Source organism: Mauremys mutica, chromosome 4, assembly GCF_020497125.1.
Source record: "Mauremys mutica isolate MM-2020 ecotype Southern chromosome 4, ASM2049712v1, whole genome shotgun sequence".
In the NCBI taxonomy this organism is placed as follows: domain Eukaryota; kingdom Metazoa; phylum Chordata; order Testudines; family Geoemydidae; genus Mauremys; species Mauremys mutica.
This window is the reverse complement of record NC_059075.1, coordinates 141,062,236-141,079,876: the sequence shown is the minus strand read 5'-3', so window position 1 is coordinate 141,079,876 and position 17,641 is coordinate 141,062,236. Positions and strand designations below refer to the sequence as shown.

Here is a 17,641-nt window from a genome sequence, read left to right as displayed (position 1 = left end):
CTCTTGTGTGGGGAGTGAGGCCAAGAGGTGATGACACTCCCCACCTTATATAGTTTTTCCATATGGTGGGAACCCTTTGTTCCAAGCTAAGTTCCCAACCCAGCTTGTAGAAAAATACAGGTACCAAAATGGAGTTCAGTGTCTTGTGGTCTGGTCACATGCCCTTGCATGCCTTGCTGAGTCATAGCATCCATTACTCATAGGCTGGCTGAAACGTTCCCTGGTGAGGATAAACCTTTTCCAAGGTCAATTGTCTTTGCTGATGGACCATTAGCATTGTCTAGCTTCTTCATTGTTGTACCTGAAAGGCTAGCTGTGGGTGTTTTCAACTTCACAACATCTTTCAGTAACACATACAGTACATAGCAAAACTCTATAACTTTGCATACAATGATAACGCATACAATCCAAGAAGATAATGTTCAACAGATCAAGACTTTTAGAATGATACCTTACAAGGCATACCTTGTACCAGATGGCACATAATTATATCATAATCATATTACTATGGTGAATGTGGGGTGCAGAGTGTCACAGAAACCACCGAACAAATCCCAAAACACCTGGCTTGGGGTCAAACTCATCCAATTTCACTTTGTTTCTACCTGAAATTCAGGCCCCAGCCCATTCCAAATTTGCCCAACCTCTCACTGAAATTTGCCCAAGTTCTAGCATTGCAATAAAATCACAAACCATGTGAAAAGTTTATGCTCATATGCACTGACAGACTTCTCCAAAATCACTCTATTGTGTACCATGGGTCAGTCAGCAAAGGGTCTCTAAGAGTCAGTGGCATGCAGCCTCCAACCAAGTCACCAGTAGTCCACAACTAAGCTAATCTCTCTTCCCTGGAAATGGATAGTAACTCTGGAGACCCTGTCTGTCTTGCCCAACACCACCAAACTAATTATAACCAGTTTCTTATCTCTTCGTGCATTGCAGCAGGATCTTTACCAAAGAGAGAGAATTGAGATTTGGTACAATAATATCTATGAAAACATCAATTGAGAGTGAAACAATTCACATATTCTTTAGAATAAGAAAACAGAAACTTCAATTGTGCATTTACAACTCAGCATGTTCTTGCACCTATGTGCACATAATGCAGAACTCATGTTGTTCCAATGGGCCAGATAAGTAACTAGGTTGATTAATGGGAGAAAGACACACCTTCTGTGGTAGGTGCTGTAGTGATGTAAAGGCGCTTATTCCACTAGAAGATGTTCCATCACCTTGCTTCCTAGTCTGTGATGGTGCTGGAATAGGACTGTCCCCAGCTTGTTTAAAATCATGTTCATTAAGGAAGGAACAATTTGTCTGTCACGTCATAGTTAAGTGTAGGTCCCTGCATAATTCTGAAGACCTGCAACTTGTTACTGACCTCTGAGCTGTAGGTGTTCAGAACCTCTTGGGGTCACGACCCAGCTCAGATGCACAACTTTAACAAAGCAAACATCTCCTAATCAATTTCCTTGCTGATCTCCCCCTTGGTTTTAATCTTGTTTCCCAGCAACATTTCTCCACTTCCGTGCTAGACAATAGAAGGATGCCTTTCAAGAGCTATGTACAAATTGGCTTATATAGCAAGCTGAGAATTCCCTCTTTCCCATTGACATATAGTAAATGAAAACAGAGCAGCTCTATGCTGTTCCAAAGGAAAATTTGTTGACATATCTTTTCAGATTCTGAAGTAAGATTAGAATAGGTTCAGGGTAAAAGCAAATCCAGAATGATGAAACACATTACTTGAAGGCTAATAAGGAGTGATTCAGTACTTGTCTAATCTAAATGTTAAACTATAATTCAGATTTATTCCTATAACAATTTATAGTCTTTCCAAAAACTGCTTTTCATACATTTTAGATATTGTACTTAGAGTTCTATTCCTGGCTCTGCCACTAACCTGTTTTGTTATCGTGAGCAAGTTATTTCACCTTGATGCTTCAAATTCCCTATTTGTAAAATGGGGATAATGATACCTTTTTGCAAAGTGTGTGACGTTTATGTATGAAAAGCACTATATAAGAGCTAAGTAACACTATTGTGAGCTGATAGTTGGCAGCTGGGCTACATTTCATAGCTAAGCTAGTTGGATGCATTCCCAGCACCATGTCAACCTATGGAGTTTTAAAACCTTTGAACCACACAGTCTGAGCACTTTTGAAAATTAATCCCAAAGTGATTCACCCACAGTCACAGAGTGGGCCCGTGGCAGAGGCAGGAGTAGAACCCTTTTCTCCTGAGTCCCCTCAAAACCATCTATCCTCTCATTTGAGCATTTGCCTAAGGCTATGTCTACACTACCTCAGTAAGTCAACCTATGCTATACAGCTCCAGCTACATGAATAACGTAGCTGGAGTCAACGTACCTGAGATCAAGTTACCGCAGGATCTACACCACGGGGGGTCAATCGGAGAAATTTTCCCATCGACTTACCTTACTCTTCTTGTCGGGGGTAGAGTACAGGGGTCGACTGGAAAGCTATCTGAGGTCGATTTGGCGGGTCTTCACTAGACCTGCTAAATCGATCACTGGTGGATCGATCTCAGAGCACCAGTCCTGACTGTAGTGTAGACATAGCCTTAAATGTCCCTTACCCACAAGGGTGTACAAGGGTGCTGTGCATCCCAGGAACTGCTGCATTTCAGCCGGTGCTGTATGTAAATATAACTTGCATTATATCTTGGGATCCTTCTGAGTGAAAGCTGCTAAGTGGGAAATATTTGTCCACAATATCTACTTGGCATTTCTGGTTTATTTTTAAGTGCTAAAAACAATTGAGATACGGGCGTTTTAAAAATGATTTGGGAGGGGGTGTTACTTTGGTTTGTACATTCCAGCTACACCATCAAAGGGGGAGATCAGGAGATCATCATATGGTGCTGAATCAGTAGAGATGGGCAAACCTGTTAATTTAAAATAAAGACTTTTGCCTGGGACTTGAATCAAACCCAAACCAAACCTTTGTTAACGTTTAAGGAACGTTTCTGTATGCCAAGATTCAGCTCTACGTGATTTTTACATGGCTACAATATTAACTGCAAGAATGGTGATGTATATACGCTAGAAAGTATGCATTACTGGTGAACAGTGCAGTGAATTGCCCTATTAGTGCATGTATTAAAACTTGTAGATGCTGCACTAGTGCAAGACCCTGTACATATTTGTACCTCATGCAAACTATGTGTTTGTACCTATGAGTGTGGTGCTGCATCACTATGCTTCATATGTCAACCTGTTTCTGCATGCGATCATCCTCAAGTACATATTCTTTTACCAAGATCCTGCAAAATAAAGAAGTTTAAGTGCTGAAAATTGGTGAGGCCAAGGAGGAACGGTAATTCAGGTTCAACTTCTTCTAGAAGGCTGATTGTCGTAAGTATACAAGCCACAAGCATCATAGAAGCTGCCTGAGAAATCGGGCTCCTAAGGTCAGTGGCTTATCTAAGAGCCAACTTAAGTCAGGCTACAAAACAAAGCAAAATCCCTCTTTACTGGCTCTGACTGAGCAGGGTCAAGTGTTGATTAGGTGACCCCGCTCACGGCTGACTGCAGTGATGTAATGGTTTGAGTTGTCAACCCTCCTCCTTCCCACATTCTCTTTGCTCTTTTCTTTGTGTCATTCGTGACTGCAGATCCACACCCATATCCTGTCTGGGGCTGTGTGTGGAAAAGGGGAAAAAAAGGGGGGCGGAATTTTATCAGATATTTCCAGAGGAAAGGGAGCTCCACCCACTTGAATTCCTGCCACATGGCTGGAGAGGAGTAATACTAGAGCTTTATGAGTAATGTAGCTCAGAGTCCCAAAAGGTGCTGCTTATTGTAGCTGTTGGCTTAATGAAAGGCAAACATTGAAACCTGGCTCACACTGTTGTAGTTCCGTTCTGCCCTCTTTCTCTACTGCTTCCCCATTCCGACCAACACACCAGGTCCTGAATCACAACCTACTGACACCCAATGCACTTACTGTACCTGTATACTTTTACTGCAGAAGTGTAGTCTTAGAGTATGTCTACACTGCAATTAAAAGCCTGTGGCTGGGCCATGCCAGCTGACTCAGGCTCACGGGGCTCAAGCTAAGGGGCTGTTGAATTGAGGTGTAGACATACCCTTAAAGGACCAGGAACTCCTAAGTGCTCATTTTGGTTCTACTCTTGTGGCTTTGTCATTTAAGCTCTGCCTCGGTTTGTCTCTCTGTAAAATTGGGCTAATACCTACCCTGCAAGGTTTTTGTAAGGATTAATTAGTTGAAGTCAAAAGTATTAAAGCAGAGATGAACTTGACAAAATGATTGTCAAGTGATTTGAAGACGAGGTGTACTATATAAAGGCTAATTAGTATTGTCATCATAGAAGAGACAGCTACTTCCACAGGTTGTACATTAGTCATTGTGAAGATGCAGATGAGAGGAAGAAAACCCTGTATTTAACTGCCTTATACTACAAAATGGGATACAAACTGCTGAGACTGCCCCTTGTTGATCTGAGTCTGTTCCTTTACTGTAAATAGATGGGTGTTGGGTAGGGTTGGGTAGCACTGGTGCAGAACTCAGGTGTGGATGATGAGGATAAGTCAAATAAGTTTTGTTGTGTTTATGTTGCTGCTGGGTTATTTGATTTGATCTGGAATAAATGCCAGGTCTGTTTATTAATTAGTTTTATCAGGTTGTCAAGGATGACCAAAGTACTGGATGGATACTCTTTTGTTGTATGGTAGTAAAAAAGTGAATAAAATAAATATTTATGAAATTGTGTCCCCTACAACTAATTTGGAGGTGAATTCTCAAACAAATTAAGTTATCACTCCCTTCCCTGCTGGCCTTACTAGACTTTGATTGCTTCATACTTAAAGTTTCATTTGGCTTTAATTCTCAAGTCCTTAATAAAATTTACACAAGTTTTGCAAAACTAATAAGAATGTGCTGTGCAATAAATGATTGAGGTTTTTAGCCAAATGCCACTTAGGAGTGGTATCCCAGTTCCCATCTGCATTGTTAGAGACTTTTTTAGTCCTACAGCTGCAAAACACTCTGATACTTCTTGTATTAAAATGGTTGCATGTGCTGGAGAGGCAAGGGGAGAAAAGGAATCATTGTAATAAAACTGAGCAAATCCAAAGGCAAATTAAGGTGGAGGAAGATCCAGTCCTTGTTTTATGATACACGTTGGTGCAAAGATTTTGGCCAAACAGCTCTTGTATTATAATAAACATCTGGAAAAGTTCAAAGGTGTTTGTTTGGGTGATTATGGCACTTCGGGAAGTCAAGTAAAAGGAATTATGTCATTCTAATGAGGTAAAGTTTCCTGCTGATGTCCATGTAAACACAAAGCCGTGTGAAAAAGAGAGATTTAACATTACGTTAATTATTATTCTGGGCATGACATCATACCTCCTGGTTGTGATTTGTTATCAAGAAAACTCAGTGATTTAACTCTTTTGAATTGGGCTCCTTCCTGGAAAGAATATTTCTTTTGTTTAAAAAGAAATCTCACCAAAACCAAAACCCTAGATCCAAACACCCCTGAACAGTGCAATTCAGTCCCATCTCTACTTTTAAGGTGTCATGGAAGTGCATTTCACGAGGGAATGGTTAGTTTAGAGGCTGGTAGTGAGATACAGAAAAATGAATATCACTGTAGGCTTCCATGGGGCTAGACTTTCAAAAGTGCTCACTGCCCAGTGCACATGCAGCATGATAACCTTTCCTGGAAATCTAGCTACTTGTTCTGGTGAGTAAACAGGAGATGAGCTCTTTGGAAAATCTGGCCCCAGGCTAGTAGACAGGATAATAATAGAATGGGCCATGGAGACTGAACTTCCTTCTCACCGTTAGATGGAGTCATTCCAGAGCAAGTCTGAGGCATGTTCTTTCTTCATATACAACACTGCCAGTTTCCAGGCTGTATCCGTTCTAAAAACTTTCATCCGGGGATGGCAGCTTGGCTTATTTCATTAATGCTAACATTCACAATATTATATTTTCTAATCAATACCTCTCACATTTCTTATTGTCATCTATGCTTTCTTCTTAACCGGAAGACAAGTAAGAATGCAGGATATGTTTTCTTGAGAACATAACTGGTTGGGATAAGATCTACACATAAATATCTCTTCTTCTTTATGAAAACCTTCTCCTTCCTGAGAAGATTTTTAAAATGACACAAATCTTTTCAGGTCTCATATAGACTAATATTTAAAGGTGTGATGTTAGCACATGCAAAGTACTTAAGAAAGCACCATGGAGATGCAACCAGCTGACTTGGTACAATGTGTGTGTATCAGGTGCTTTTTGCTGCTCCAGATGAATAAAGCAGGGGTCCTCTTCATTGCCAGCAAGGGGTTAAGAGAGAGCGTGCAGCTGTTCTGTGGTCTACCCGTTAACACTGTGTGTACTTGCACTCTTTTGGGGGTACAGATGATGGATAGATTTCACAGTTACCTCATTATAACCATTTCCATATACTAAGGCTGCCAACATGAAGGAAACTCTGAAATAGGCATTAGGAGGAAAAGGTACACAAAGTGTTCAGATGTTAATGCCGCCCCTATGCGTTGGAAAGACTATGAACTGTGTGTGAAATATCTGACAGGGTGTGGGGTCGCTGTGAGTTCCCTCTATGTTGTTAATGCCATGGAATGTAGCCTGAATGTTTTGTTCAATGAGGATGCAGAGTTGCAGTAAATCCATAGACACAAAGTTGCTCCAATCCTGCAACTTTATTGAATGTGGGTTCAAGGGTCTAACTGTGCAGCTCTCTTTGCTGGATGAGGGCCTTGATTTTATTTTAACGCTAACAGATCAGTTTGGCTAAAAGTGTGAGGGCCAATCATACAGTCCCTATACAAATAATACTGCCTTTAATGTCAGTGTCCTTTCAGCCCATGTAGACTGCAGGACTTTCCCTGAATTGAACTTTAGTAATGAACCAAAGGTCTGTGAAGCTCAAAGTTGAGGGGGGGGTGCACTCTGAAGCTACTCTCATAGAATTGATTGTTTGTGTTTAATGCCAAACACTACCATGTGTATTGCATAACTAGCTATATTTTAGGGGTTTATCCCTTCCTCTGAACCATCAAGCCTTGACTGGATACAGAATAGCAGACTAGATGGACCCTTTATCCATCCTGGCATGGCAGTTGAGTGGGGTTTTTTTATGTTTACGATACACCAACTGATTATTAAAATGGAATATTTGATTTCTCCCTGGAATGTGCTGTTGGGTGAATTCTGTCGTATTTTATATAGCTAATCAGCTGCACATGAACTCTCAGTGTGACACTGTGGCCAAGAGAGCTAATGCAATCCTGGGATGAATAAACAGGGCAATCTCTACTAGCTGTAGAAAGGTTATTTTACCTCTATATTTGACACTGATGTGACCACTGCTGGAATGCTGTGTCCATTTCTGGTACCCTCAATACAAGAAGGATGTTGCTAAATTGGAGAAGATTCAGAGAAGAGCCACAAGAATGATTAAAGGATTAGAAAACCTGCCTTATAGCGAGAAATTCAAAGAGCTCAATCTATTTAGTTTAACAAAGAGAAGGTTAAGGGGTGACTTGATTCCAGTCGATGAGTACCTACATGGGGAACAAATATATAATAATGGGGTCTTCTGTCTAGCAGAGGAAGGTATAACACAATCCAATGGCTGGAAGTTGAAGCTAGACAAACTGAGAATAAATTGTAAAGTGTAAATTTTTAACAGTGAGAGTAGTTAACCATTGGAACAATTTACCAAGGGTTGTGGTGGATTTTCCATCACTGACCAGTTTTTAATTGTCATGATTGGATGTTTATTCTAAAAGCTCTGCTCTAGGAATTATTTTGGGGGAGTTCTCTGGCCTTTGTTATACAGGAGGTCAGATTAGATGATCAGAGTGGTCCCTTCTGGCCTTAGAATCTATGAATGTATGTAGTAAGCCTAATCTCAGGAGTCTGTAGTAAGACCCTCCTATACTATCTCCCATTATGCAGAATTCTCTCTGGGTTTCCATGGAAAGTTTTACAATGGCCTCAAAATTCTTCTCTGCCTTTTACCTATGACTGAGAGTAGTGTCAGTTCACCATCAGATACACTCTCAAGGTGGAAACTGAATCCCAGTTCACCCACTCTTATGTTCTAACCAGTCAATCCTACTCCATCCTATAATGAAAGGCATCACATACATCAATCTTTTCATTATTTTATTTATTATTTTAGCAAAACCTACTTGAAATACGGTTCCTGTCCCTCAATAGGACAGGAGTCCTATTCCAGAGTGAGTCCTTTACTTACACTATAAGGTCTTTGGGTCAGTGACTGTCATTTTACTATTTGTGTACAGTGCCTACGATCATGGGGCCCTGATTCCTGACTGGGGCCCCTGAGCGCTACTATCCGCTGGGATTTTTTCCTTGTCTGGTAGGTAGGTTTCTCATGTTGCTATTTTAAATCTAAGCCCAAATATAGTACTGAGGGTCCAACTCAGTCTGAGCTGTAGCAGCTTGGCACACCCTCCCTCTTGGGAATACTGTGAAAAATGATGCCATGAGGTTAACTGCCCTCATTTCCTGTGGCAGGGCCAAGAAGTAGATGGACTCTCAGAGACACGAGCCAGGCACTAGTGCCCATGAAGATCTGAGATTCCCTCTCTCCTCACCCAGATTTTTGGCTCATTTTCTGTTTGGCTAAATAGCTGTAGGCTCTGTGAAACTATCCCTGGCTGGAGCGACCTGCCCCTGAAGCCTATCTTGTAGTGGGTTCCTTGTAACATTTGTGTCATTCTTATTTGCAATGAATTTCTCTCCCTTCTTTATATGCTTTTCCAATCAGTTTTGGAAAATTTGGAAAATTTTGTCTCATGACAAAATCCTTCCAGTTTTTCTCAATACTGACAGTATGTTGTGCAAGATTATGAAAGATTTACATGAGGCATGAATCGTGGAGGACTGAAATGCTCCCAAACATTTGCCAGAGACATCTCAACACAGTCTTTTGAATCTACCTCCTTGTGTGTTTTGCTTGTGTAGCTGGCAACTCCTCGGCATTCCAATATTTCTCCCATGTGCGCGCACACAAACAAAATTATATTTCTTAACATAACCCTATACTCAGACTTTAGAATTTCCAGTATCAACAGTTGGCAATTTTCATCCAATGAAGTTACAAGACAAGCAGGGCCGGCTCTAGACCCCAGCGCGCCAAGCAGGCGCGTGGGGCGGCCCTTTCCCTGGGGGGCGGCATTTGGCTCCGGTGGACCTGCCGCAGGCATGCCTGCGGGAGGTCCACCGGAGCCCGGGACGAGCGGACCTGCCGCAGGCATGACTGCGGCGGGTCCCCTCTTCCCGCGGCTCCAGTTGAGCTCCCGCAGGCATGCCTGCGGGAGCTCAGCCGGAGCCGCGCGAAGAGGGGACCGGCCGCGGGACCGGGGAAGGGGCGGCGCTGCGCACGGCTGCTTGGGGCAGCCTATTTTCTAGAGCCGCCCCTGAAGACAAGGGTCAGTTTTCTTTCTTAAAGGGTCTATCACCTAATCTGGATTGTAAAATATTTCCTTTATATTTAGCTTGACAACAGCATGGATTAAGCACATTTCTGTAATCAATCCCATAAAGTGATTTAGGGCTCAATCCTCCCAGGGACTGAGTATTATGGGCCCACTGCAGCAAAGCACTAAGGCTCCAGTTCAGGAAAATATTCCCATTTAAAACAACTTTAAGCATGTACATAAGCATGACTTCAATGGGACTTACATACATGCTTAAAGTTAAACACAAGTTTAAGTGTTTTGCTGGATCAGGGCTAGAATGCTCAGCAGCTGATAAAGAACTTAATATCTCTGTTAGGTTCTGAAAAAATGAATAATGGTGAAATAATGTATCTTGCAAGTTTTAGAGTTCAGTCACTACTGGATAGAAACTAATGTGACAATCAATGTATTTTTTACAAGGATCTAAAAACACATAGAATGTGAAGTAGCTATTGAACCAGTTTGTGGAAAACAGAAAGAGGTTTCCAGAGAGGAATAAAAAAGCATGAAAAACAGGAGGAAAAAAAGTCTTCAATGATGTTTAAGGCTTGCTTCAGATATCACATAAGCAAAGTCAAAGGTGGCATATTTATCTCACATCATCTGATTACTAGGAAATATACAAACTTTTAAATCAGAATATTTGATGATTCTCTAAATGTTCCATTTTACCTCAAAGAGATGCAACATCATTAGTCAACAAGGACTTGATACAAAGCCTATGGGAATGTTTCTGTTGACTTCACTGGGCTTTGGATCAAGCCCTGAAGGAGTTTGTGCCTGCAATGATGTGAATATATTTGAAATTTCCATTTCTTTTTCCTATAGCACATACGTGGTCTTTTTCAAATGCTGAATCTTTCCTCCCAAACCTATTAATTTAGGCCAGTGTACAATCCAATCCTGCACTGAGCTCTGCACAGCTGGACTCCTGTATTCCCATGGGCTTAATGTAGAATCAGGACCATCATGTCCAGTTTCTGCTCCATTCTTGTTTAAAGTTGCAAACAGAGACTAGATGAACATTTGAGCCTTTGATATGCCCCAGTTCGATTGTCTGATTTCTGAATTTTTTCCATATGAATTATAAGGCCGTTAAGCTTTTTTGGCAAGGAAAAGAACTGTCTGCTTGTGAAAAGAGCTATTAAAAATCCCTTTTCTCCCCTTTAAAGAATAAATAATAAACTTTTCCAAAGCCAAATAATTAACAGAGGATACCAGAGAGAGCTCTGCCTTTTCCTCAAGGTGGCATGGGGCTACTCAGTGGTGGTCAATCTCCAGGACAGTCCTGGTACAGTGATCCTGTTGCGGAAGGGAATGGTTTAGGGATATAAACTGGCCATCAATAAATTTAGACTTGAAATTAGACGAAGGTTTGTAACCATCAGAGGAGTGAAGTTCTGGAACAGCCTTCCAAGGGGAGAAGTGTGGCAAAAAACCTAACTGGCTTCAAGACTGATCTTGATAAATTAATGGAGAGTATGTATGGTATGTTGAGACTGCCTTCAATGGCATGTAGCCAATCTGCGACTGCTAGTAACAAATATCTCCAATGGGCAGTGATGGGACACTAGATTGGGAGGGCTCTGAGTTACTACAGAGAATTCTTTCTCAGGTATATCGGTCTGCTTGGTCTTGCCCACATGATCAGCGTCTAACTGATTTCCATATTTGGAGTCGGGAAGGAATTTTCCTCTGAGTCAGACTGGCAGAGACCCTTGGGGTTTTCACCTTCCTCTGCAGCATGGGATGTGGGTCACTTGCAGGTTTAAAATAGTGTATACAGTGGATTCTCTGTAACATGAAATCTTTAAACCATGATTTGAAGACTTCAGTAACTCAGCCAGCGGTTATAAATCTATAACAGGAGTAGGTAGGCGAGGTTCTGTGGCCTGCGATGTGCAGGCGATCAGACTGGATGATCATGTTGGTCCCTTCTGGCCTTAAAGTCTTTGAGTCTGTCATCGTTTCATGAAGGCTAGGGGACTGTGTATCTGTGTGGGATGGGGAGGGGGCTTAAACCTCCCTCCTCTGCTGCCCAAGATCTGAGTGTCAAAAGGACAGTCAGTGCCAAGAGGGCAGTCCAAGGATCAGAAGCCTTCAAACAGAAAAGGGGAAGAAGCAACCAAATCCAACCCCCTTGTAAAAACAAACAAACAAAAGAAACATTGCAAAAATCATAGTTATTTCTTTCAGAAAGGGACTCTCAGGTTGCATGTGACTGAAATATCAGCGTCCTGTCACTCTGCATCTCTTAGCACAGATGCCATATAGTGCTTTTTAGCTATAAATTAACACTCCTTTTCCCCCAGACACTAAAGTTTCTGGTGAAACGAACCACAGCTCATCAGCTACTACCTCACCTTCAGCGATGAATGCTACTATCACTAGTGTAACACCAGCAATGACAGCTGTCACTCTCACAGAAATGATGGTCTCCTTGGAGCCTAAAAATATTTCACCAACACCAGAAGGTATGGGAAATTGATTTGAACTTGCTAATTATTCTCCATGCTCTCTGCAATTTCTATTTGCTGATGTGCTTTAGTGATTGAATTTACAAGATGTGAATGTGAAACTTGCTTTAAGCAAGCACCCAAAGGATGATTTAGAACCGTCTGTCTCATCGAAATGGGCTTTTAATTCATGGTTAAACCAAAATGATATTTTAGAAATGAGTCCAGTATGGAACCACAGATGTGAACCCCAACTTGTCCCCAGGCTCCTTAAATACTTCAGTATTCCAGACTCTGCTTCCAGCTCCTATCTTTATAGTGGACCCAAATCCACTCACCTCTGCTTTTTAGAGAAGTGTGGATTTAGATCCAAGACTTGCAGCTTGAACCCATCTTTGCTTTAAAGTGATTGCTTAGGAGAAGCAGTCTGATCACTAGATCTGGGACTGCAGGCAGGCTAAATATAATGATCAGATGTTCATTTCTGAGTTCTGCATACAGCATCTGTAAAGGTAAGATGTCTGCCTTTCTGCTATAGGCCAGGGGCTTGAGGGGATTCAAGCAGAAGGATCTTTCTTTCTTTTTTTTTTTTTTTAATCAATAGATCTATTTGTTTGAGGGCTCTGAGTGCAGTTAGAAGGCACAGGTGGCACTCGGGAGGTCAGTGTTGTTGGGTAAGCCAGGCAATAGCAGCGTTACACTGTTGTAGAATACACCCAGAATATTAGCCTACTGTAAGCAACTTATAAGTGCATGTAACAATTAGGTAACTATGAAGCAAATCTAATGTGCATGTTTCCTACAGCTGATAATACATTCTAGTACCAATGGCTATGACAAATCAATATTGCAGTTCAGTCACTACAATGACAAGCTTTGATTCGAGAGGCTATAAGCATACTCTTATTTTTTTTTCTATGTAGGAAAAGCAAGTACTACTGAAATGACCAAAGTGACTGAAGACACCAGCCCTGCAACTTCCGCAGGACCCACCCAGACACACACGGATGTGTCAGACCAGTCAGCGTCAGTGAAAACATCTCCCGATTTGCAGCTGAACACATCACATGCTCCTTTCAGCACAACAGCACAAGCCACAACTTTGGAAATGGTTTCAACAGCCACAACTTTGGAAATGGTTTCAACTACTGTCCTCACAGAGCAAACTTCCCACTCAGCTATCGCAGGACCACTGCCTAGTAGCTCCATGGAGGTAGGAGGAAGTGCTTGACTATGCCTTTGATGAGCCATGGTGAGCATGTTGTTCCTGAAGACTTTCTTCAGAAGCTGTGGTCTGTTCGTACCATGCTGTGTTAAACCAGATCCAGTGCTGAACACATATGGGAGAGCCTTGTAGCTGAAGCACAGGACTGGGAGTTAGGAGACTTTGATTCTGTTCCCAGCCGTCCCAAAAACTCCCTTTGTGACACTGGACAGGTCATTTTCCCCCTCTCTGTGAAATGGGGATAATGAGACTGCCCTATTCCTCGGGTGCTCTGAGGCTATATTCATTAATGGTTCTGAGATCCCCTGAGGGCATTACAGAATTGCCAGGGGTTACTGGTTGGCACTGTCTTTCATGGGACCCCTTGCCAGAATGCCTGGATATAGCACATCATCTGAACAAAGCACACTTCTCGGATTGATGAGTGTGTTATAAGGAATTCAGCAACTGATACAAACACATTTCTAGTGGAACGGCTTGTAGGGCAGTGCATATCATAGATTTCTTTGGGCTGCAAGGAACCTCTAGTGGGCTGCCTCTGACATTGCTGCAGAATTGTTCTCACTCTCCTCAAACCATCCCCAACAGATGGATTTCTAGCCTAGTCTGGAGTATCTCCAGCCATGGTGATCTCATGTTCTTTGGCTACATCTTCCCTGCTGCAGTTCAGTCTGTCCCCGCTTGCTCTGTCCTGCCGTTCTGATACAGTGAGATTTGCCATTAAAACAGCTTTTCAGAGGGCATGTTTATTACCACAATGATGCTTTTCAACTTGAGACAAGCAGGCTACAGGGGATAGGTTCAATAGGGCTATTTTGGCAATAGATGTTACAGGGCTAGAATTGCCAGAGAGGTGGGGTTGGAACCTTTCTCTGCAGAGTTTTTAAGGACTAGCAACCAGCTGGGGAGCAGAGCAAGCAACCTCAGCCTAAGGATGTGAATCATAATGGGCTGACTCCAAGTAAAGGCTGCAGACAGCAGAGCTGGTACAGTTATGCTGCACCTAGGGGCCAGGATGCAGGGAACCTGGATACATGCAGGTCATATAGAGAACAGCTCTGTAGAGACTGCCTGCCCACTCCATCTTCTGCAGTGTAATTACAGGAGGTGGCCTGGAAAACTCCATGATAAAATAGGGTTTGGGGGTCATAATCCCAACCATTCCGAATATAGAAATAGAAAGATGCCTGTTATCTAGGAGCTTCAAAGACTTGCCTGAGGGATGCAGCCATGTGTCCTGACTTGTCTCTCTGTACCTATGCAATTTACAAATGCAGCAGTATTTTGTTTTACTTTCTAGCCCTCCTACACCTTTGCTTGCAAGAATATTAAACATGTGAAGAATCCCAGAGTGATCTGCTTGCATCTCAGTGAGCCTGACACATGTGTAAGTAGCATATATGCAGGTAGGCTGAATGGCCACTTGTTTTAAAGCCGTGTGGGAACAGTGTGAGGTCTTGGGGGCAAGTTCTTACCATCATGTCAAACTTACAGCCACAAGGGGCCAGCAAAGCTGATGGTGCCTGGCGTGTTAGTGTGGTATTTACGGCTTGTGCTCCATTCCCATAGGGTGGGGAATGCAAACTGCTTGCTGCTGACTGAGCACAGCAGAGACAACAAGAGTCACCAGGAGGAATTCAGTCATGTCCCCCTCCATCATAGTGTAACCTGGGGCCACCTCAACTTCCTTTGTCTCCTCCTGTTTAACAGGAAACCACCATTCACAAACATCAGAGGGGTAGCCGTGTTAGTCTGGTTCTGTAAAAGCAGCAAAGAATCCTGTGGCACCTTATAGACTAACAGACGTTTTGCAGCATGAGCTTTCGTGGGTGAATACCCACTTCTTCAGATGCAAGTGGTGGAACTCTTCCACCACTTGCATCTGAAGAAGTGGGTATTCACCCACGAAAGCTCATGCTGCAAAACGTCTGTTAGTCTATAAGGTGCCACAGGATTCTTTGCTGCTTTTACATTCACAAACACACACACCTATACCAGTCCTGCACACGTTATCTCCTCCGCCTCACCATCCTCCTCTCCCCTTACTGCCGGCTGGCATGCAGAGGAAATTGGGTCAGACGAGGGGGATACGGTGGAACCTGGGCCTCACTGCCCCAGTTCAATGGTTTTGAAGGGTATCCCAAGTCTGTTTGAACTGGTCCAGCTGGAAACTGTTAGCGCAATGATGTATTTGTAAAACTAAAATGAGATTAATGGGGAAGGATCAGCTAAAGTGCAGTTGGAGGGGAATAAACTCGCTGTGCAGCAAGTGAAGACCTGAGACAAATGCTAGATGGTGAAGAATCTTGTGGGACTGTCGACTAGTGTGAAATTACAGTGATTAACTTTACCTCCACTAGCCAGCCACACTTGGGGGGTGGGGGGAGAGAGAGAGATTCTTACTCTATTGACTTTTCCTTGTAAATTACCTAATAACTGGCATTTCTGCCAGTTTACATCCAGGCTGAAAGTATTTTAGCAACAATTCATGTTGAAACCCCTATGGGATTGAGTTACCATAAACACAGATGCCATCTAGTGGGCAGTAAACAGACAGCATTGTCAGATGTGAGGTTTTATATATTTCTGTATTCTGGTTGAGATTCACTGTCCAAGAAATTGGGTGTATTTAGTTAAAGGTAAGTTAGTAAATGAGTCCTGTTAATTGTGCTCACCCTTGGGAATGAATGAAATGCTGGAAAATCTAAAAAACTAAAAATAAAATAATAATTTTTAAAGCATGGTATTGAAGTTAAGGCACTGGACTGGGACTCAGTGTTCAATTCCTGCGTCTGCTACTGACTTCTCATGTGACCTTGGGCAAATCACTTAGTATGTTTGACACATGTCCTCTGCCCTTGGATTCCAGCTACTCTAGCAAGTCACATCTGACTGCTCGTACACTTGGAATCCCCAAATATGAAATGCTTTAAACCACACAAGTTTTAACGACGGCTTTTTCAGAAACCCTTATCCCATGGAAGGGCTCTCCTCATGCCTCCACCTTAACTAATCATTGCATGGAAAATACTATTTGGCCTCCAAGCTGGGTTAGCTTCTGAACCTGGGAACCGGATAACTGCCTGAGAGGAGAGTAGATAGAGGGTGCTGAGTCGTTTCTCCTTTTTCCTGCTGGCCTTTCCCAAGGCACGCATGCAATAATCTGGTGTCTGTCTCTGTTAAACGCAAAGGAAACTCTAACACTCTCAAGCATTCTTTCCACAGCAGACAAAAGAAAATACACAGGTCTTTCCTCCCAACTCAGTCCCCCAACCCCAAAACAAACTGTATGGAAATAGTACGAACTGGTTGTTTTAAACCTTCAGTTTTCACAACAAGCCAGTATAAATGGTTTTATTGGTGTGACTGGGAGGTTTTGTATTGTTTGGTGCTTAGCTGGACCAATGTTTTTTAAAAGTGACTAGTGCAATAGTTCCCAAACCATGGGTTGCAACCCCAAGTGGGGTTGTTCCATCAGTAAATGTGATTGCGGCAATTCAAAGTGTACATTTTACAAAATGGTGTCCTCCACACAGTATGACATCACATGTACCTACTTGCAGCGTCACACCGCATGGAGGAGGCTATTTTGCTCTACCAAATTGTGCTTTCCATGCAGCATCACCTTGCACACATATGTGCATGCCAATGGCGGATTAGCCACTGGGCCAATGGGGTCTGTGCCTAGAAGCCCTGGCCAATTGGGAGGCCCCCAGAAAAATGGGCATCCTCGCACCTGGATCCACTCTAGCTGGCCAGCACTCCTGCTGTGGAGCAGGGTTGGGGTTCAGGGGCTTGCCCCGCTCTGCTTGCCTGTGCTTCTGCCAGGGAGCGGGGTTGCTGGGCGGGCAGAGCGGGGCAAACCCCCACGCCCAAACTCTGCTTCCTGGCAGGACTGCTGCGGGAGTGGGGGGAGAGCAAGCCCCCCATGCCCTAACCCTATTTCCCTGGCAGGAGTCATGGGGATAGAGGGGTTGGGGGGACTGCAGGTGGAAGGAGGGGCCACTTGCTCTGGCCCAGGGCCTCACAAAACCATAATCCGTCTTTGGTGCATGCAAGGTCATGCTGCACGGAAGACACCATTTTTAAATGGCATCCTCCATTCTGTTTGGGGTCGTGGGAAGCAATATAGCTAAAAATGGGGCCATGCATGGAAAATGTTTTGGAACCACTGGGCTAGGGATTTTGGTGCCTCCATTTTTTGGGTCCCCAACATGACACACATTAGAGGAGCCTGATTTTAGAAAGTGCTAAGCAGCCACTCTGAGCTGTCCAGCCCTCTCCATGATAGAGTATTTTAAGAAATGATGACCCTGTTTTAGCAAAGTCCAGCCCTGATCCCCATCCAGAGTATGTGTGTACACAGGTTTTAGGAGAAGGTCCATCCTGTTTGGTGTACAAGTTGGCCAAGAGGAGGAAAAAGCTGCAATCCACTCTTCCCTTCCTCCA

The 17,641-nt window shown here is 43.1% G+C and overlaps 1 protein-coding gene across 13 annotated transcripts in view; it reads left to right on the top strand.

Moving 5' to 3' along the window:
• The window catches only part of CD34 (CD34 molecule), a 108,702-nt gene that overhangs the window by 82,694 nt on the left and 8,367 nt on the right, over positions 1-17,641 (top strand). For all 13 annotated transcript variants that reach the window (XM_045013598.1, XM_045013591.1, XM_045013593.1 and 10 more), the window contains 3 exons: positions 11,824-11,985; positions 12,891-13,180; positions 14,493-14,579. In XM_045013598.1, coding sequence (XP_044869533.1) covers positions 11,883-11,985; positions 12,891-13,180; positions 14,493-14,579 — 480 coding nt within the window. In that variant the 5' untranslated portion in view covers positions 11,824-11,882. The remainder of the gene's footprint in view (positions 1-11,823; positions 11,986-12,890; positions 13,181-14,492; positions 14,580-17,641) is intronic.